The sequence below is a fragment of the Linepithema humile genome, chromosome 1 (assembly GCF_040581485.1).
Source record: "Linepithema humile isolate Giens D197 chromosome 1, Lhum_UNIL_v1.0, whole genome shotgun sequence".
Lineage (NCBI taxonomy): Eukaryota > Metazoa > Arthropoda > Insecta > Hymenoptera > Formicidae > Linepithema > Linepithema humile.
Genome location: NC_090128.1, coordinates 11,441,946 through 11,464,099, shown reverse-complemented (window position 1 = coordinate 11,464,099; position 22,154 = coordinate 11,441,946). Strand labels below are relative to the sequence as shown.

At 37.4% G+C, this 22,154-nt stretch overlaps 2 protein-coding genes across 4 annotated transcripts in view; one reads left to right on the top strand and one right to left on the bottom strand.

Moving 5' to 3' along the window:
- Positions 1-22,154, top strand: part of LOC105672005 (deoxynucleoside kinase-like) — a 159,057-nt gene that overhangs the window by 119,070 nt on the left and 17,833 nt on the right. The gene's annotated exons all lie outside the window — the stretch shown is intronic.
- side (sidestep) lies at positions 3,515-21,880 on the bottom strand. Of its 3 annotated transcripts, none has more exons than XM_012366647.2 (12): positions 19,904-21,880; positions 12,812-12,944; positions 9,497-9,708; positions 9,307-9,417; positions 8,927-9,139; positions 7,248-7,544; positions 6,757-6,887; positions 6,513-6,672; positions 5,909-6,211; positions 5,177-5,635; positions 4,628-4,837; positions 3,515-4,550 (listed from the first exon to the last, which is right to left on the bottom strand). In XM_012366647.2, the coding sequence occupies exons 1-12, from the start codon at positions 20,013-20,015 to the stop codon at positions 4,507-4,509; spliced, it is 2,385 nt and encodes a 794-aa protein (XP_012222070.1). In that variant the 5' UTR covers positions 20,016-21,880; the 3' UTR covers positions 3,515-4,506. The 3 variants fall into 3 exon arrangements, with proteins under 3 accessions (XP_012222070.1, XP_012222072.1, XP_012222071.1); XM_012366649.2 differs by lacking the exon at positions 19,904-21,880 and adding an exon at positions 13,462-13,754 and having other exon boundaries at positions 3,516-4,550; XM_012366648.2 differs by having other exon boundaries at positions 3,519-4,550; positions 5,183-5,635; positions 19,904-21,879.

Here is a 22,154-nt window from a genome sequence, read left to right as displayed (position 1 = left end):
ATATTTAAACAGTGTAAAGAAAATATTTTGCATGAGAGTTACAAAATATTGAAAGATTTAACTGCATTTTGTGCTTCTCCGAAAGCTCCGAGTTGAAAGAGTTTAATGTCAAATATAGAGTAGCATACTTTTCGTGGTCACAAAAACAATCTTCTCGTGACGTCGAACATCAATCATAGCATTCAGTTCAGGCCTAATCCATCGATCAAACCTATTCCCGTCATCAAGAAATAATTCGTAAGCAATCAAAGTTGTTTCAGCGATGACTTATCACCTTTCCTAGAAAAAACTTATTCATCTCTGTTTCTTTAATCCCGGAACTTTTTTTACAAAAGATATAAATGTTTTGTGAATTACTCTTACATGGCTTTTAGATATTCTTCAGTTATTATTATTTAAAAAAAATTACTGACAGAATGTCAACAAAAATTTATTATGATTAAATGAATAGAAGTCCACGAAACAAAAACATTAATAAACTAGAAAATTTTACGTTTGCATCTTGAAATGAAGAATAAGCTATACTCACGATAGCAGGATACTGGAAATGAAAAGGGTTATATATAAAGTTTTCGGATCTTTTCATTCGCGGCCTCGAAGCGTCGCGACGTGCACAAATTGCGCCGTAATTACGTTACGTTAATTAATCCATCGTTCTTTTTGCTCTTTCTCTCTCTCTCTCTCTCTCTCGGCTCTCCTTTAGTCCGACCGCGCGGTCCTGCCCCCTTACTCTCCTCGACGAGCTCTTTTAATGCCGCAGAAAGTCCCGATGAAACGGAAATGAGTTACCTTACTTCCGTTTGCGGAAGATTTCACGGTGAATTTGCGAATCCCCGCGGCGCTTCGCTCCAACCCGTGGCATTCGGCGCGATTCAGCAGTCTTGTTCAATCTCCCCCGCGGGTTGTGAGAAAGGAAAGGGTGGTCGGGTGGCGCCAGGGAAGAATCCACTATTTTCCCTATCGTCGAATCTTTCGACGATTCGTGTTACTCGCGTGCGATTCTATCCGTCGATGCGCAAAGCCGAGCTTATCCGACTCGGCCACTCCTATTCGACAAGTCATTCAAATAGAATTGTTACGCAAACTTTCACTTTGTTCAAGCATCTCTCTTTCACTTTACTCATCAAATGAATTAATTTGTCGGAAAAAAACTTGGGGTTTGTTGACTGAATTATAGCTATGGTTTCTGTAAACATTTGTAAAATTTAACCGCAATTTAAATTAATCCTCTGTTGATCTCTATCAATTATTCTTGTCGATTTGATAATTTGAAGATTGGAATATGAAGTCAACAATTTATTCTTTTTATTTGACTGCAAGGATCTACATATATTTATCCGTATCAAGAAAGATAGCTTCAAGATTTATTTTGAATTTTTTAACGCTGCTATTTTTAACTATAAATCAGAGATGTAGAATAATATCGTGTTTCCGTTATACGCGATAGATTCGTTCTGTGTATTTGCTAATTAAATTTGTTTCAACGCTTTGTGTTCCGCAAACACCACGTATGAAATCAGATGGAAAAGAATTATTTTTGCCTCGCGTCCAGTTTTGTTTTGTTTTTTTCCTCTCGTTCGCATGTAACCGTATCTTCGTTTTTCGTTGCACGGTAGCGCCAAGTGCCTTTAACGACAATAGTAACGACGACAGCTCGCAGGGATTTCAATTTTGCAAGCACTCAGTATAATGCCGGACGAATTGCCGGCGTTGCTGAAAATAACAGGGATTATCCGCGACGTACACAGCCGTCATCTCCCATGACGATAACGATAATGCCGGTCCCGGCGCACACTACAAAGTATAATCTAATTATCTGCCCGGCGCGACGCTTCCCAGCGCTTTGCGCTACGCCGCGTAATGCGCAATTGCATCCAACGTATGGTGCACGTCGGTTGCATCTTCATTACGGCCGCGTATGCATTTATAGTCGCGCGACTCGTTTCCCCGTATCGTCGATTGCGCGAAGCGCGCCATTTTAAATACGACGATAATGCAGCAATCTCGAAATAACGCCAATAATATAATTTTACATTAATATTACCTTGAACCAATAAAAACTAGTGCATATTTTTTAATTAAGTTTAATTGTTGTGTCTCCATAATCTTAATAACCATATTTTTACGTTTATTTTATTTCTGGCGATTATGAGTTTATCATATTTTTCGCTAATTTTCCTCGAGCAAGAGCAACATTATTAAGTTTTTAAAATAGCATTATGCCATTACGCATTTTTGTTCTATCTTTCTTTTTAATTTAGATTAACGCGCTTTCTTTCGTCGCACTCGTGGATCGATGCAGTCACAGACGTTGCATATAAAACTTGTAGTTATTTTAATGATGCCGCGCAAGCTCGGATAATTCAATTCACTGATATACTCTATCTTACACGGTTGGCACGCGAACGAAGGTGTTTTTGTAATGGTGCATTTTATGAAAGATTATAGTTCACTCTCTCGGATTATAACGTGACTACTCCGTATGTGTCGCGCCATATTTAATTCATGGCTCTAAATCATAACCGCTGCCAGGCAATTTGCGAAAATGGGACAGCTGTCGTGCGCAGTGACGTAATTATTCCGACGTTGATGAAGTTTTCATTAATAGATTGTTGGCATTCGCGGAAAAGTGTTCGTCCTCGCGAATGTAAAACGAACATAATCGATATCGTTCGAATATGAATATGTTTGGAATCTTAATGCATATAATTATTTTAAATCGGCTGGGATATATTAGTCCGCAATTTTAAAATAGAGACGTGAAAGCGTTATTATGAAATTTATATTGGGAGAAAATAAACGTTAGACATGAGAGCGTCTGATTTTCAGCATTTAATTTAGTGATATCAAATAAATCAAACTGATTAAATAAACAAAAAGTGTTAGATTCGAGTTTAGCGTAGATATAGAATAAATATGAAAAGTAAATGCGAGTGAATAATTGTTTCTTCATACATGTGGCGCTTTCCAACGTGCGACTGTGTGAGACGTATCGGTTCTTGTATTAAGAGCCGGTAACGTAGAGCACATTTTAGTTTTCAAAAGATACAAAGGAAGAATTAATTTAATTTTTTTAATATTTATGCACTTTTGTCATCACTAATGACTTTTCACCCTTTCATGGTTAGAATTAATTTTTACATTTATATTTATTAAACAAAGTACTCTTTTATCGACACTCGAGAGTTAACTAGTTAACATACATCCCTAAGTATGTCGCAGAAGTTCAAAAGTTCACGCGTGACAATAATTCACTTAACTGGCAGGTCAAATTACGATGTATTAAATACTGGTTCGCTTATCATAGTCTATTATATTGGACAGTGTGACCGATTACAACGTCAAGCGTGAATCAACCATGAAATAGATATTAAATCAGTAACCGATCTGAGCAGCTTTATAGTTGTTAATAACTGGCAAATTGATAGCAATTATGGTGATATTGATTTGGTTTTGAAACTTCATTGTGTGAAGAACTTTATGTGTAAGAATACATAAAAATTATTTATAAACCAATATGAAGCAATTATATTAATTGTTGTGAAATAACTTAACGAATTTTTATGTTTCTATTTAATGAAAATAAGAATAGGGATAAAAAACGATTGTTTTACGATAATCTTCTTATTTTATTGATCATTAACCACTAAACTAATAATACAACTTGGCGATTTATTTTCTTTAAAATTCTGTGCATCGATCAATATATGCGAGTACGGTATTTACATTGTATGGAATAGCGTAATTTACGCTGATTAAAAATTGTACATATAATCTATAAACTACGAACTGCTTCAAAAAAAAGTGTATTTGAAAGATAAATCGCTTAGCAATGTAAAGCACAATGCAAAGTATAGTTTAACGTCAAAAATGATATACAAATGAGGCAAATTTGTGTTTGTTAAATACATCAATTCAGAATTCGGAATATATATAATTAAAATTTATAAAGATTCCGAATGCAGTTGGATTTGAAATCCGCGCGTGATTTTTGAAGCAGTCTCTATTATGCGACGAAGGTACACAAGATCACGTTTTCAGGTGGACGTATTAATATACTAATACTTGGAAGTATACAGAAGTTCTGATGTCTTGTACTTTGTAAAAATAACTGTACATTTTACAACACTATTTTAAATTCTATACAATCTAAATTTCCACCGTGGATTTGTGCATCGCACGGCGAAACGTTTTGCGAAAAGCGAGTATAAATAACTAATAGAATGTTTCGTGACGCCTCAACTCGCATTAAAACCGCAAAATTCTTCGATAGAAAGCACTTTATGAACTTGACACATGAACTTTCAACAAACAAATTTTTTTTTACGGTTAATAGTTACTTGTTACAATCGATGTTTCTAGTTTCAACGTGATGTAAATTAGAGAGGCGGAACATATGTATATACACCAATTTATGCGAATGTCGAAGCAGTTGGGTTTCTACGTATGGAATTCTACTTTACATTGCACTTCTTGATTATTTCTAACTGTACAAAATTAAATGAGTTAGTCGTGCACATCAAGCTCCACTCGGTGAAGTAAATCCGGTTCTGAAAGGAGGTTCAATAATTAAGCAATTATTGAAGCTGTCAGTTTGCGAATAGAAATCATTTTTTTCTATAGCTACCATTTCGACCTTCCTCAACATAAAGACTCGCTCTTTGAGAGCGCCTGTTTTCATTGGAGTATCTGATTTTGGGCTCAATCCTATGAGCCGGAACATAGGTGGGCGTGGTAAAATCGTCCGGTTCTTCTATGATGGGAGTGTTCGATCTCTTCCTACAAACTACCACACCGATGATCACTCCGATACCAATGAGGACCAACGCTGCCGCGCCTTTAAAATTCAAAATTAAATTATGTACTCGAGAAATAAATTTAAAATAATATATATTGCAAAGAGGTGCAACAATAATTTAAAATCTAGAAATTTAATTTGCCTAAATGTGGCAAAAATTCTAAAACTCTTGCTTTTAAAAATATAACTCTTCTTTATAGAAGACAAAAAAATAATTGAAAACTGCATGCAAATTTAATTTTTGCGAAAGAAATGATTAGATTTTAATCTAATTTTAATCTCATTTTAATTCGCACATCAATTGCAAAATAATTAGGCGAAATTATTAGATTAGTTAGTTTAAGTTATTGTATAAAAAGCCAGCAATCTTGATTTTACCTGTACCTGTCAGTGCGATCACAATAATCATGTTTTCAGAACTGGCTTGCGATAGCGCCTTTTTCAGGTCTTCCGGAAAAATCCCATTTTTCTCCATGTTTCGAAGAGGTTCCACGACTCTAATATGTTCCAAAAGTGCGGGTTCACTCTTGCCGCGTCCATTGACCGCGTAAATGTAGATCGTATAATCGTATCCCGGTTCCAGATCATGAAGTTGAAAATTGGGGGTCGGATTCATTTCTTTATATATGGGCGGCGATTCCTCGATCATGCCCTGGTCGCTTTGGAGCGCCTGAAGAGTGTGAGGATCGATTTGGCCGATTGCGGCATTTCCGGGGTACCCTCGAACCTCCAGCAAAAAGTGCTGCGGTGACCCGCCGTCCGATCCCGGGATGCAATTTACCTCCAGCGAATTGCTCTCGTTGTGCAACGAACAATCCGCTGGCGGTTGCGGTGGTTCTGAATGATAAAAAAATCAATGTTTTAATTTCCAATTGTAGAAAAACGCACACTGTGCGCGACACGCGTTAGCCAAATCTAGCGCTTAAAATTTTGTAAGAAAAGATTTGGCTCGTAATTGTCAGAGAATATTCTTTTATTTAATTTTATTTGGTAACACAACAACTAAAGTATAACATATTTTTATATTATTTTATTAGGGAAATTTAGCTTCTTGCTGTAAAGTGAATTCGCAGAGGACAATGACGTAATTAATAACGCAATTAAACTCACTAGCAGGTACGATGTTGAATATACAGGGTGCCCTTTGCCGTCCGATGCTGTTGCTCGCCCAGCAAGCCAGCGTGCCGTAATCGGTATCGGCGCCGGGTGTGTACTCCAGCACACTCACGAGCCCTTTATTCTCGACCCTCGAGTTTGGCATAGGCAAAACGTCGCCGACAGTGCCGTTGTAGGTCCATGAAAATCGCACGTAATCGTCCGGCAGCGCTTCCACTTCGCACTTGAGCAACACCGTCTCGTGTCGAGCGATGGTGATCTCTCTCCTCTCTTTACCTTCTCTGCACCTTGGTGCATCTGTCGAATATTCGGAATTGTTAGAAGAAAAAAAACAGGAGGAAGATATGGGAAGTGTCAGTGATTTTCGACCATTTTTTATTTATTTCGACAAATATTTTTTAGTAATTTTTAATATTATTATCGCGATATTTTAGTTAACAATTGCAATATTTTGTAAAATCCTGAAAAATATCCGAATTAAATTGCAAAACTCTGAGGTAATCAAGTTAGATTATTACGAATGCTGCTGTGCCTGGTGCAAAAACGGTTTACTACAAAATCTCGTGGCGCGTTAATAAATAAAAGCGACTGTTCTCACATTTCATGTGAATAAAAAGCGGCGGACTGTGAGTTTCTCCCACGACGTTCGCAGCCACGCAGGAGTATTCGCCGACGTGTTTGAGCGTGAGCGCTCGAAAGGTCAACGAGTTGGAAGCTAGCAAAATTCCGGCATTCACGTCGTGCTCCAGCCGTTGGTTCTACGGACAAGAACGCGAGAATCCGCGTTGCGATTAATCATTTTGTTGGACGAATAACTAAATGTTTTTCTTACTTTTACTTACATCGTGGTACCAGATCACTCTCGTCGGTGGGGGGTTGCTTTGTACGTCGCAGACTAACTTGAGATCGTCGCCTTCCCTCAAAGTGTCTAACATATAACCAGGGGCCAAACGAGCAGCAACTACCGGAGCATCTGTTTGCAATTCGAGAAAGATTACGTCATTGTTTATTATGGTATTCGGTTTCGCAACGATTGTGACGATTGTTTTAATTAATTTACGTAAAATAAAAAAATACGTAATAGGTCATTAAAAAAAACATTTTTTAATAATTATTATAACAGATAAACTAGATTATTTGTCATTTTGATTAAAGAAATAATTAAAAAATTCTTAATTTTTAAATCTAAGGAGTTAATAGACGAGTATAAAAAATATTTTTTTTAGAAAAATAATCTACAATTACTTCACACATTTTACTATTAAAAATTTAGAATATTGTTTAATTGAAACTAAATTTTAAAAATGCAAACGTTGTCGAGCTGAAAACTCACAAGAGATGTGAAGCGTTTTGACTTCTTCAAGTACACCTCCGGGAAATCTCGGATTTTCGGCTCGGCAGACCAATTCCTTGCCGTCGTCGTCCTTATTGAGGACCAGAGCTAATTTGCTCACCGTTGAGTTACTTCTCTGTGTGGTGGACACGTTGGGATCACCTATTACGTGTTCACCCAGTCTCCAGATAATCCTGGCTGCTGGAGAACTGCCCCACGTTTCGCATCTGGCAGCGATCGGACGACCGGCAAAGATCTGATCCTCGCTTAGAACGATCTTTACAATAGCTGGTTTAACTAAACGCAAAAAAAAACGATGCGAATTAATAACAGAAGATTAAATTTTATGAAAGAAAATATTGAGTCTCTAAAAATTTTATCCTTGCGGTATTTCGCAATATTTTCTGTTTTTTTTCCTTGGCTACTAGATTTTAGATTCCTAGTATGAAAAAAATCGTGACAAAAAGTGCGTGGAAGTCTAACAAGGATAGATTCCTTGCTTAAAAATTTACATCTGCGGATGTAGACACGAACGATCCCCGCTGGATGCAAAAAATGATGACGAAAATAACAGTACGAAAGAGGACCAGATGCTCGCCGCCCCGAATCACTATATTTTTACTTTTGGTCGACAATTCCGCGAAATGTGACCGCCAAAAGAGTTAAGGAGGTCCGTGCAAAATCGTTGGAATTCATTTCGCTTCCGCCGCGGGTCAGTTGCTTGCAACTATATTTAAATTTCTTTTTTCGTTGTGGAATAATGAGATGCGGAAAAATCCTGAACGGGAAAAAATTAAAAAAAGAAACTGAACAATATGGCAAAACACAATATCATTTCTGTTTAACTAAAACATGTGATACTTGAAGAATTTATAAATTTTTTTCAGACGATAGAAAGGAAAACGTAAAAAGCACGAGGAAAATATCTCACGTATAGTAAAATTGAACAATTTTTATCAAATATTTTAAAAAATTATTCAATAGTTGTTACAAACATTAATTGTTCAAAATTTAATTTTTATGGTTGAACAGAAATTATAAAAAATAACATATATTTCTTTAAATTAAAAATAATTTACTCTTCCGATAAAAGAGCTTAAAATATATGCTTTTTTTAGCTTTTAGATTGAATTACAACCCTTCTGACGATTGCAACAAGTGTTTTCTTTATGGGCTGTTGTAGGTGCAAAGTGTGGTGGTTTTCCTGTTTAGTTTGACCTAAAAATAAATACAAGAGAAAGGCGGACGAACGGAAGCGCGACGTGTCGATCGAATAAAACGTGCCAAGAGTGGCTCTTTAACACGCGCCGCTTAAGACCGCCTTTTAGCACGTGCTTAGGAATCGAGGGAACGGCCTTGAAGAGTGTGAGTGTTTCTTCGATTTTATTTTAAGCAGATGTCACGTTAGCGCGGCATTTATGATCCGCTTCTTCGAAATGCCGCCCTTTGCATTTCATCGTCGCCCAAACGTGGAAAAAATTGAAAAAAGTGTTGGAAGAAGTGCTCGATAGGGTGCGATCGTCAAGAGATTTACGAGTTCTTAAGGCCGTAGTCGAAACTAGCTAAACAGCATTCGCAAAGTATATTTTGTTTCTGCTAATTAAAATTAAATTTTTCAATCGATTCAAATGATCTGGAAATTATTTCAACATAATTCGTGCAAGGCGTGTAATGCTTACGATATATGTCGAGAGGCACTTCGCGGACGATAGGCTTCTTCATTGGCTCGGATTGAGTTCGACATTCGAGCTTTGTTCCCCACAGTGATCTCGTGATTTTGTCGATGAACAGGTGGTTTACCGTAAATTTGTTCGAGCTTATAGGCGGAGTATCGATCACGCCATCTAGCAGCTCGCCATCCTTCCACCACGTTACCCGAGGCTTGGGTATACCTGAAGCAGTTTCAATTTTTTCATGAATGAGTTTTTAGTACAGATCTTTTTAATTGTATGAATAGTACGATATATAGTAAAGCGGAATGATTGCATTATTTGTCCACAAATAGTGTCAGCGCGATAAAGAATGATTGAAATTTATACGAGATAAAATTGCGGATTACCTCCAGACACTTGACACGTCAGAGCAAGGTTGTAACCCTCCAGAAAGGGACCACCTACCCCTGTCACTTCTCGTCCTTGAGCGTCATATATCACAGGCTTACTTGGTTGCTCTGAAAGAGTCAAAAATGACGGTATAATAGTACATCATCACTCCTACACGTGTTACACTCTTTGACACGCGACACTTACCGATTATAGTCAAATTCACGAGGAAGTTTCGCGTCGGCGAGTTCACGAAGTCCACTCTGCATCTAAAGACCCCCTGGTCCGAGAACGTCACTTTCGTGACTTTTAACTTTGCCGGTTGACCGTTACCGACCTGGAAGTACGTTCGTCTTCCGATATCGTCGCTGACTGCCCAGTGAATAGCATTGGTCAAGTTACTGTTCCTCGCGTCCAAGCTGTAAATGGAAACAATATGTCAAATTAAACTATTGCGATGGTAATCAGATTAAATTTTTAACTATTTTTTAAATGCAAAGTTTGTATTTAATTGTGAATTTATTTTAAAACGCGTAATTTGTTTTATACAATTTCATAAAAATATCAAAAATTATTACTGTCTTCTTTAAATTAATTTAGTAAAAGTTCTAGGATTAAATAACATTTTTACTGTTAAATATTAATATTTTTTCTTAATTTTGATATAAAGAAATTAAAAGAATTTATAACTATAAGTTGTTATTTCTGGAATGAAATGAAAATTGCTTGAATTCCGTTATACAGGAAATATCATTTAATGCTCTGGCGCCACTACTTCATCCACGAAGAGTGATCTCGCTAATTTTCCATCGCAATGTTTAGCATTTCCGGTACCAAAAGTCGGTAAACATCCCGCTTTCGCCAATTGGCGGTTCCCGGTAAACTCGTGTGCATTGCGCATCTATTCGCGGCCGAAAAAAAGAATAGTTGGCAGACGTAGCACGCGGATTTAGATTTCCCTCAGCTTTATAGAGCTTGACGATTGCGCAATATCGGGAACAGGAAATTGTTCCGGCACACGGTGGAAAAATGGTGGCGACGGAAAAAGCGAAACTGTCAAACCTGTTTATCGCGCGTCGCATGTGATTCGCCACTGATATACGGGTGATGACGACGGTCGTTGCCAACTACACCGTTAAAAGTCAACTCAACAGCAAAGGAGGATGGAAAGTTCCATCTCGTGACTCGAGTTACATGCCGTAAAATTGAACAGAGGCATCTTCTATCCGTTGAAACGAAAATATGACGTTTCTTCGAACGCGTGAAATGTCCTCCGCTACGAGGAATTTAGAGATGTAAAACGTGAAAAAAAAGGCCAAACCAAGTTCACACACGCCTTCGATGAATTCAATCACGACTCGATCTTACAAAATTGTTAAAACGAATTTTAAGCGACATTCTCGTTTACAAATTATTTGAATTGCAAATAAAATTATTCTTTATTTTACATACCACAATAAAAAGTATGAATATTGCAACGTTTTGCTAACAGACATTTTTCCTGCGTCGTCGTAGCGCAAATTCTTTCCGATTCGCTGCTTTCATCCTCCTTTCTTTTCATCATTTTGCGATCATTTCAGTAACTATCGGAAACACAAGTCTGCGAGAAGATTCGCGAGAAATACCACAGTAGAAGGCAAATAACCAGAGTCTGCTTTATGTTCTACTCTTACAGCTTATTCGCGCTTTCCTTTGACGATCTTTGTTGCTCGCTGTATTTCTTTTATGAAAATCCTTTGATATTACGTGAAACTCTGTATTCTCTTGTGAGCCTTATAACCATCGCGTTTTTGATAAGCACTTGCTGACAGTTTCGTGCTTATATCGCATCGCCCACGCATTGCAATGCGCTTTCATTGAACTTTTAGTCGTTCACATTTTTCTCGGTTATTTCGAAAACTTTTGTAAGAATCATAAAGCTTCTTTTACAAAATATTGATTTGTAATTTAAAAATATTTGACAGCATAATTATTTTATTTTATACGCATTTTTGTAATTATTTTAAAAAGTTAATTATAATTTTTTGTAATAGTTATCAGTTGATACACATTTTTTGAGCACACATTTTTCTTAATTTCTGAAAGATTTTGAATGAATGTATAATCCCTATTTTTAAAATAGTAATATATACAAGGATTAAATCGATTTTAATATTATACATTACATCGCAATATCATCATACTGCGAGCGTAAACATTTGAAAAAGACAGATCTTCGTAATAAAAATTCTTTCAAGCTTCACACAGAGCTATTTATTTTTCGACGAACGAATGGTTGATGATGAAACATCTTGCTTTACGATCCCGGAGATCGTTTTTGTAAATAAGCGACTTCACGCGCTCTGTTTAATACCCCCGTGTGTCAGTCGAAAAGAGTCTTCAATTGACTGCTATTTCTGAAGCTCAGTCGGTGTTATGAAATTCCATCATTCCGCGCTTTCGATGACCGAATATCGTGGATATTCGATCGAATTGTTTATACAATCCTGATCTAACGTAACTTGAATTTCCTAGCGTACATGCAACGATGCACCGTTTCTATAATCGTTCACACGATCAGCGTTCGGGTAAATTCGATATAACAAGTTATATCGTTTCTAAAATAAAAAAATTTGTATAAATAAAAATTAAATCGCATTTATATATTATTTATTCTACTGGTCTCCGTTGAAGATTAATATTATATAAATATATAACAACTATGCAAAATTTTCATATTAAAATTTGCAAAGCATGAGAACTTTATCTTATTTTCATTATTTTAAATACATTTAAACTCGAAATGTAGTTAAAATTCATGCTTTTAAATATTAAATTATTGTATAATTGTTAAAAATATGCTTAAAATAGAAATCTAGGTCGCACTAAGTTACATTAATCGTTAATGAGCTCGTGATATTTATATGTCGCGAGCAGAGAGCGCGTCGGAGGTATCCATAATCAGAGTTCACGCTCGAGCCGGGCTCGTGCCGGGGATATTTCGAGATGCGGTTTCAGAACAATGGCATCCCAACCCCCAATAACACGGACCTAGCTAACATCCGGCAGTCCGACTCTCGGCAGAAAATCGCCGCTGTGTGAATCAGTTCCCAGAAAACAGGAAGTGGAACAGCAGGAAGAACTTTTTTAACTCGACGATCCCGCGCTTTGATGAGAAAAAAATTCGTCTCTGCTGCGCTCGAAAAAAAATGCATCCTAATCTGCACATAAATTTGCTGCGGATGTACATATGGAAGATAAATAGAGATTTAGTCTTTTGCAATATTCACTATAGTGCTTTTTTCTTTTTCTATATTCTTTATGTTTGTTCTTGTAAAAAAGAAGTCAGAGAAACATGAAGTATTTATTTTATTTTAGCTCCATAGCTTTCGGTGTTTAATGTTTCTGGTATTTCTATTTCTTGTTCAAATTTTTAACCAGTGACTAGCGCGAAATTATTGGCAGCAACTTCTATCTCTGTGGCGCCAGCACTATATAAAAATAGTCAGATCAGTTGAATTATTTTTATAGTACAAAACTTGCCTGTAGAGTGGTATACCATCATTGTCCTTAAACCAGAGAACCATGTTGACCGAGTCATCCGCCACCGGCGTTGTTATATCGCATGGCAATTCTACATTTTCACCTTCGGTCGCCCAGACTAATTTTATCGGTGCTGTAAAAGGAAAAATTGCGCATTTTTAATATTTATACTCAACTTTATTTATCTTATTTATTTAAACTTTATCGCGATTTTTATAGCCTTGCACCAGCAGTTAATAAAATGAAATTTAGTTAAAAGGTAACGTCACATGTGATATGAAAATATTTCATACCTCTTTTAAAATTATAATCAATAACCGCGACACATCAACCTAGTTAAAAGTCAAGATATAAATCATTTTCGTGATACATGAATCATATGTTCCTGGGATTCCGCCCACAAGCAGTTGACAGAAAAGTACATAAATCAGCGAGTTTATCGCATAAACATTAGCAACAACCTGTGAAGATCACAGGAAAACAGCGTTTCCATCGTTTTGATATCTGAACTTATAATTTAATAAAGCCTGCCATTTTACGAACACTATCAAACGTGTAATATTCAACGATTTGTTAAGCATTGTTAACAAATATATATTATTTGTTATAAACAAAAATATTCCAGTTGTCAATTGTTAAAATTTTCTTACTTTCGAAGTTACAAATTAGCATCAAATTAGCCGAAAACAAGCTAAACGCAGCTCTGCCTGTGGTCTTCGGGTCTCTTATAACTTGACGAAATTACAGTAGTCGTTTCTCGAGCGATTCTGCCAGCTCGTCGCGCTACAATGGTAATCGCGACGACAAACATCAGTTCGATGCACCATTGTCCATTTTATGTGGTCCTCAACCACGCGATTTAAACTTAGATTCGTCACATCGCGTTATGAAGTACCTAGTGCAGAAAATAGAAACGATATAACACAAGTGCGGACTGGACGGCCGACGTGCGGCGCCGCACGTGCGCGCGACACTCCGCTGTTAATGCACATCGTGGTATGCCATTGATAACTCACTCATTGTGAAGGCACACACTGACACGTCTGAATATTTTCTCGGTTGTTTTTTTTTTTTCCCCGATACAAGTCAACGGATATGTCGCGACGCATTCTAAAATGACAATGCTTCGAAAATATGACGGAAGAGATTTTTGTTTTTAGACTACATTTGAAAGCAAAGAAAAGTAATGAAAGGCACAAAAATAATTTAATTTGGGAAATTTTTATACTGTTTTATTTGTGCAAGGTCGGGCAAGTTTAATAAAGTGGATGCGTTTTCATCACGGCCACGCGAGCACAACGGCGGCGGTGGTGCTGTCCGCGAAGAACCGCTTCATTAGTACGCCGCTATATGTTTCATCACCCTCAACGAGCCTTTAAGAACATGATGAGGGGGTTGAAACTAAACGCCCTGTCGAGGTTTACATCGGCGATTGGGCATTTACTCATATCCAGTGGCGTGTTTGCATCCGTTGAGACTCCTAACGCAGGATTTTGAAGTTCTTGATGTTGCATAATTTTATGTATATTAAATTAACTTAAAAAATTTGTGCATGAAATATTCATATATTAAAACAAAACGGAGCTCGTCTAGATACGATCTATCATATTTCATGTTCACTTCGAATCTTCTGAAGTAAAAACGCTTATGCTCTTCTCTATTCATCTCTCCCTGACGTGTGTATATATTTCTTTCATTTCAGGCTCATAAAAAAATGTAAGAGCGTGCGGTTAAAAAGAATAGACTTGTTTTCTTTATGTCTACTGCATCCACCTGTCTTTCACGGAACAAAAAACTGAATGCAGTTCGCGGACCCGTAAGTGGATCGTTATACACATTTTTTTCTTGTTTTTTTATGCAAAAGATAAGCTTTTTTTCCGGGAGAGACGCGTCGATCAGAAGCGTCGAAAAAAGGCTCGCGTGTGCGTATCGCGTAGTTATGTAAATAATAGCCGACTGAAAGAGACAACCCTGCTATTTTTGTATCGTGTGTATTCGTTGGGAAATCGTGCTTCCGGCGACTCGCGTCTATTTCCGTGCGCGTCGCAGCCTCTGGCCTCTTTCCCTATCCTTCCTTTCACTCGGTCGCGCGTCCATCGGTCGCCGATCGAATTCGCGGTCATATTTATTGCACGCAGATGAAATTTGCTGCGTGAGAAAAGCACCGAATGGAAATCATTCATTTCAGATACATGAATGAACGAGCGGTAAAGAACACTCCTGACAATTTCATAAACATTTAAAGAAAAATATCTTACATCTTTGAATTATATCCGAAATTGGAATATATGATAAATTATAGGCACAAAATTAGATGTGTACAAAGATAAACAAAAAATTTCAATCGAAACGCAAACATAAAAAGTGATTGATGATAATAATAGTTGTAATAACAACCGACTTAAAGGTTTGATTTATTGAATGTCGGTCTCACATAAAGACCGAAACTATCCAAGAAATTTCTCTGTTGGAGAAATAGGTAATATATTACCTATTACGTCTCGATGCCCGGTAATTATTTACAAGGACCATATGGTCATTTAGTTAAATTATCCAGATCTGTTTCGAAATAATCGAGCTACACGCAACCCGACAATTATGTCGATTCTCGGCCGACCACCTTCTGTTCCTTTCGACCTCCCTGCGAGCTATCCCCGTCCCCGTAGGGTCATCGGGGAGATGAAAAGGGAGGGTATACGCTGGAATACCTTTGACCACTTTGTATGATAATTTTACCAGTGCTCTGACCCACACCACCCGTGATTCCCTCGTTACGTTAGTCAAACCTCTTCCGTTTTCAAAGGCGAACCCTTTCTCTACGTTTTACTTCGTTGTTTCCTCCTGCGATCCTTGATTGTTTCGAATTTAAATGTTGGCGACGCGATCAACGTGTTTTGCGACCAACGCTCGAGCAATAAGAAATAACAGGTTGCAATTCATATCATATTATTCACGATTATATCATCTTGTATATAACATTTCGTATAGTTAATTTCACAAATAATATCAATTATATCAATTTGTATTCTCTTGGTCCGCGCTTGTATAATAATCTCTTTCGGTCACTGTTGATTCGCCGCCATGAATTACTAATTATTTTGCTAATTGCATATTAACAACTAACAGATTCCAACTATTAATTATTTAAATAATGAAATGCACATATTTAATGCATCTATATATTGTTCGGTCTTCTATAATATATAATTTTCGTCCGTATAATCAGTCGTGTACACGTCTGTAACGCTGACGACATGTGTCACGCACAACATACACGAGCTTGGAATCAGTAAGCGGTTAGACAAATGTCAAAACGCACAGCAATTAATTATAGCTCTTGTTTGACGAAACAATGATTATTCGGATCAATAAACAAGAACTAAGCCACTATAAATTAAATAATAATAACGCCGGTAATTTATACGAAATATTTGTGAAATACAGTTCACGCTGATTACACTAATTACGCTTTCAATTAAACATTGAACATAATGCATGATTATTGTGAATAGCGCTTGGCCATAAATGAACAAAGGCTTGTTTCCATTTAATGAGGAATTCCATTATCTTCTTCGACTTTATCATTATCTGATTGTTGTAATAATACATTTGAATAAAATAACTGAAAGAATACATCAACAAATTGATGATCTGCTAATTTATATTTAATATTTTACAAAATCAAGTCGCTATTTCGCCAACCCGTCTTTTTATACAATTACAAATTTATCTGTATATTAATTCTATATACAACTACATATTAATTTTATTAATCTATATAATAATATATTAATTTATATATTAATATTGATATTTTATTAATTGATTTTTAATTCAATCAAGACGAATAGTTTGCTATTTTACAAATTATTTTTATGCTTCAGAAAATTTTTCTGACGGAAATTTTTTTAGTACGGGCAATTTTTTTTATATAAAAATTTCTCGTATTATGTACCTTTTATAGATGAAAAGCAAATTGAATTGTGCATCAGAAAATTTGCGTGCGATACATTGAGGAAGTCCTTGAGATGTACGATACAACGTTGCAAGGGCGATCTTTCAAACGCATGAAGCACGCTGCAATGGTTTATGTGTTTTCATTTCGTAGAAAGTGTTGCTTTTGCAACAGGCTGTTCTGCCTGACTATGACTTTTACTGTTAGACAAACATTTTAAGTCTTTTGCGATACTTACATGAATATGATGATAAATGGAGATGTTATCATCTTTCATGTAGCGCGATCGATGTTATTAAACGGCGATAAAGCTATCAAATCTCTCTATGATCGAGCTTACAAATATGAAATATCCTTGTGTCTATATATTGTGTGTATATATTTAGCTAAGTTTTTATTTCTGACAAAATGTATTTCATATTTCTCGTTGCAATCGCAATGCGAAATATCTTCACGCTTCTGAGCACGTTGTATTTGTTGGCAAACAAGCTGAGCAACGTTAATTCGTGATAAATGACGATTATTCTAGTTATGTATTGTATGAATTCACAGTGACGAAGCCAAATAGCTAGAAGGAGGCTCCTTTCCATCCGCTGAAAATAAGTCGCGCGAATTCTTTCGCCGCGAACTCGGAGCCATCCGAGTTCCCGAACTCGCGCGGTATATGCGCGAGAGGGACCGCTGACGAAAATATCTTACTCGTCGATTTACGCTTCCTATTTTCGATCGACTGTTTCACACGTGGAAAGATCGCGACCGTTATTTCATTTCGCGGACATCGCGCGCGATTGCATTATCTTAACTATTACAATGCGGTCGCGCTTAGATTATGCGCCATTCATTATCTTAATAAAAAACCTAATATGTTGCGGTTCGGTACTTTTCCTTTGGAATTAATATATCTTGATAGAGTTAAAGCTAGGAAAGTTTCAGCATTAATGTTAGAAAAGTTCCACTATTAATCGGGATTATTATTTTGTCAGAATAATTGCAATATTTTTATATTTGTTGGGTCTGCCGTTATATAAAACTGCAATTATTATGGAACCCATCAAATTTTTCTGCAATTAAACGCGTACGCGCGATATTGCTTATGCGATAACGAGTGTAGCATTTTATCTTTATTTCCTTTTCCATGCGAATAGATAATGTCGTATTGCAATGATTAATGAATTTAAAATTCCTCTCGACATTGTTTTTAAGTAATCTGAATAATATTTTGAAATATTAATGATCAAAATATATTTAAAAATATTAATGATTGAAACATGTTTTAAGATATTAACGATCAAAATATATTTTAAAACATAATTTAAAATAATAATGTTTTTGTATCTCGTCATTGTCCGTGCCATTAAATTATTAAATCTAATTAATAATAACAAGAGAGTTGCCTAACAATGACCAAAAATGATTCCTGACCGTTTCGCAACTTTAATCCCGCAAAAGCAAATTTAATCCCGTTTGTTGCATTTTACAAGTGAGAGCTGCTGTTCCGCGTTCTGCGCGATATTTTTTTCGCTGCTGACTCTGCGATTTTCCGAGAGTCAGCATCTCAAAGATTAATAATGTAATTATTCTGGCGAACGTCGGCAGTCTCGCCAAATTAAACTGGCGACGTCTATTTTAGCAGCTGTTTCAATTTTTGTTCTGTCTACCGTCGTGGCGTGTCTATTATCGCGCATACCAAATTCTTCCGCAGCACGATTAATTAAACTATTCACGCGGGTGCACTGTGTTTCACGCCCGATAGCGGAGTGCATTGTTTTATCTACTCCCTTCTCCGTGCGAATTGATATTGCTGCGTGTTGCATTAATATAAACAGGAAACGACGCATCATGCGAGATTGCTCATGATGCGCTAGAGATTGAGGCGAACGGTGCCTTGATTGAATTTTACGAACGCTAAAACGTCAGTAGGTCGCATGCGGGCCTGTGGGTTTATTTAAATCCTTCCGGTTAGTGTCGATGCACGAGAAGTGTCGAGATACCTTGTTAATTATGTAAGAACGGTCTAAAATCTGCAGCTTTTTTTACACGACTAAATCACATTTAAATCTACTGAATATTATAATACTTAACATTTATCTTATATATTTTTATCATTCTCTTTTATCATTACTCTTTTCATTGAGTTCATCTATATTTATATTTTATTTTGCTAATTTATTAATGTTTCACTATTAGAATTATGCAACTAAATATATTATAATTAACCCTTTCGCGACCGCTCACATATTTTTATATTTTGGTATAAGTCAGAAGCCAGTTCCGTATTTTTACGTTTATACTTCGGAATAAGTCAGTAGCCGATCACGTAATTTTACATTTACTATTTTTTGCATCATTGTATTGGATCATGTAATATGAAATATCGGATTTTACATTAATTTAATATAATAGAGCTACTCCGAGCGTTGAGCAGAGCTGAATATATAACGATCGTGAAAGTGTTAATAATTATACAGAACACGTTTATTTGTGGTGTTGTAAAAAATTGATATACAAGCAAAATAATAGCGAAGAATATTGGATGTCGAAAGTGCAGTTAGATATAATGTTAGTACATATTAAAAAATTTACAAAACTCTTATTCCACTTTCGTACGATGTTGATGCAAAGTTAATGGGTCAGTGTGTAAACATAGTCGAGCATAAACTGAGAGAGCACGGTGAACTTCAAGCGATTGCCGCTGTTAATAGCCTTGTTGAGGGATTTGACCTGCTAATTAGATGTCAATCTTCTGACAGTTTCGGGTAACGAGAACTCAGGTGCATATCTATCTTCATCTTGCACAAAGTTGGCAATTCAAAATAGATACAAATGTAAAATATTTCATTGCGTTACTAATTTTCTTTTGATTCTAAATTATTTTGTTTACCGATGTGCAAACATATTGTATTTTTATTCATATGCTGTGTGTTATTTTATGCAAATTTGTAGAACAGTTATTAATTGTTTCACTTAACGATAAATGAAACAGTTAATGTACTAATATCTTTTAATGGGCCAATATATATTCGAAAGCGCAATCAAACAACGAATTTAAAACTGTGAACATTTTTTAAAAGGTGTTACGGTAAAAAATTTGAATAACAATTTAGGGCGAACAAATTGCTGAGAATTTGGATGCGTACCTTTGTTCTGGCCTAATTCCGGCGACGGCTCCTCCGCAACTGCGTCCATTCGACGAGTCCTGAGCACCACCAGCAGACTCGTGAGAAATACGTATTTCGACGCGCAACGCATCTCGATATCGGTTTTGTATCGAGAATCGGAGCTCAAGTGTCGCGGAGGCCGCACTCAAGACAATTAATCCGCTCTTCTCTCACGGCGAGCAGCATTCGATCACGGACGGTCGAGTTTCCCAAATAAACGCGAAGCGCGCGAGATTTCCCTTCAACGATAGTCTTCCCGTGGTGACGGATCCTGACCCCAAAACGATCCTGTCGCTACCTCGATCGATCGCGACCACTCGAAGGACCTGGAGGATCGAGACATTCTCGATGTCCTCGCGATTCTCAATTCTGACGCGATCGTTGAAAGTGTTTGTATGTGATGTTGCACTTAATCTGTCTGTTGTCACACTTAATGTATTAATAATTAATATTTATTAATTAATTAAAATAATTTTATTAATTATAGTCACTAAATCGATGATCGAGAAAGAATCCCACGAAGATAAATCCGTTCACTTTTGTCACTATTTCCACAAAAAATAGCAATTATAATTATATATACACAAGTCCTGTATTTTTTAAATATCTTTTCACACGTTGTAAATGTCTAATTTTCACGGAAGACGTTCAATTTTTCTTCCGTTTCCTTAAAATTCACAATCTACCGCAAACATATTAGTATTCAACGGCAGTCTAATGTTATTCATTACTCCTTCTCAAGAGTGGACTCTCATTCTTTCTTATCGTACTATTCAGCCGGGACTCCCTACAAAAGGTACAGGCGCCAGCGATACAATTCACAACCGGAGGTCCTACGATGCGTCCTTTCACGCCCGCCCCTCGCTCGTTATTAAGCCGGACGCGTCGTCTCGAAATCTTTTGATTAACAAAACCAGCGTTCTTCCCGCTCTCTTTGTGCCCCTCGGCTTCTTTCCGCACACTCGTTTCTTTCGGTCGGAACTTTCGCCTCGGCTTTCGACTCGGTCGTCGTTCTCTTTATCCGCTTTGACTTCCCCCGACCGCGCGCTCTCTCTCTCTCTCTCGCTTCCTCCGCCCTCGCCGCCCTCCCGAGGAATTTCAACTTTGATCCTGCGTCTCGGGCGCGTGCCTTTTGCGCGCTGCTTTTTGCCACCGGTCCCCTCGTTCCTCCTAACGTTATTCTTGGTAGGTGGTCCTCCTTTTGCGTGCCGCGCGGTTTAATTTAGATGCAATCAGGTGGTACTATCGCGCATCAATTTCACACCCTTTTATCGGTGATTATCGTTCACGTCTTGTCTCACTTGTGAGGTTTCAACTTTAATTAGGTATTCAAGAGCTATATATGGAACGTGACATTTGGAGTTAAGATTAAACTAAGAAAGGTACTTTGAGACCAATAATCAATACTCGAGTTTCGTAAGAAAAAAAAGTTATTTAAAATTGAAAAATAAAATTTATTAAATCTGAAAGTTTCAGAAATACACTCGCGCAAAACTTGTGATAATATTTGCGAACTGGCGTTTAAGGGAAACGTAGTAGAAAACTTCGGATAGTGAAAGTTGTAAATTTTACATCACGGAGTCACATAAATTTAATTCAAATGTTCTGAACTGGAAGGACGGGAGCGCACACGCGGTGTGCTCCGAAGCAAATGAATCTTAATCCCTCAGCGTAACTCTCACACAGGGGGTGCGATCGATGACACTTTCGGATTTAGTCAATTTTCAGTCGCATCCGCAATTGCATCCGCGAGCCACAGAGCGAATCACACTCGTTCACACGTACGCGACGTTGATTCGATCGGGAAATGATGCCGGCGTGACAAAACGCGTCCGTATTATCGCGTCGGCGAGATCGGCAACGCTCGGAAAATCGGCCTCGCCGTCGTCGACGTCGTGGTCGTCGTCGTGATCGTGTAGTCGTCGTCGTCAGCGTCGGCAGCGACTGCCACGAAACTAAAACCAAAACCGAAGACACGCGTTTAGTTTCCCCTACCCGGGACACCCTCGCCCTTCTCGACCGGCACACGCACTCCGCACACCACTCACGCACTCCGCACACCACTCACGCACTCACACCGCCGTTCAGGCACGCACGTTGAAACGCACACGCGCGACTTCGGCGCGACCATATGATCGTGGAGCGCATACAAGTGGATGCACTCGCATACATACGCGGCGCGTTGTGCGGGCGCATTTGTGTGGACGCGGGAGTAAAATGCTAAACGAGA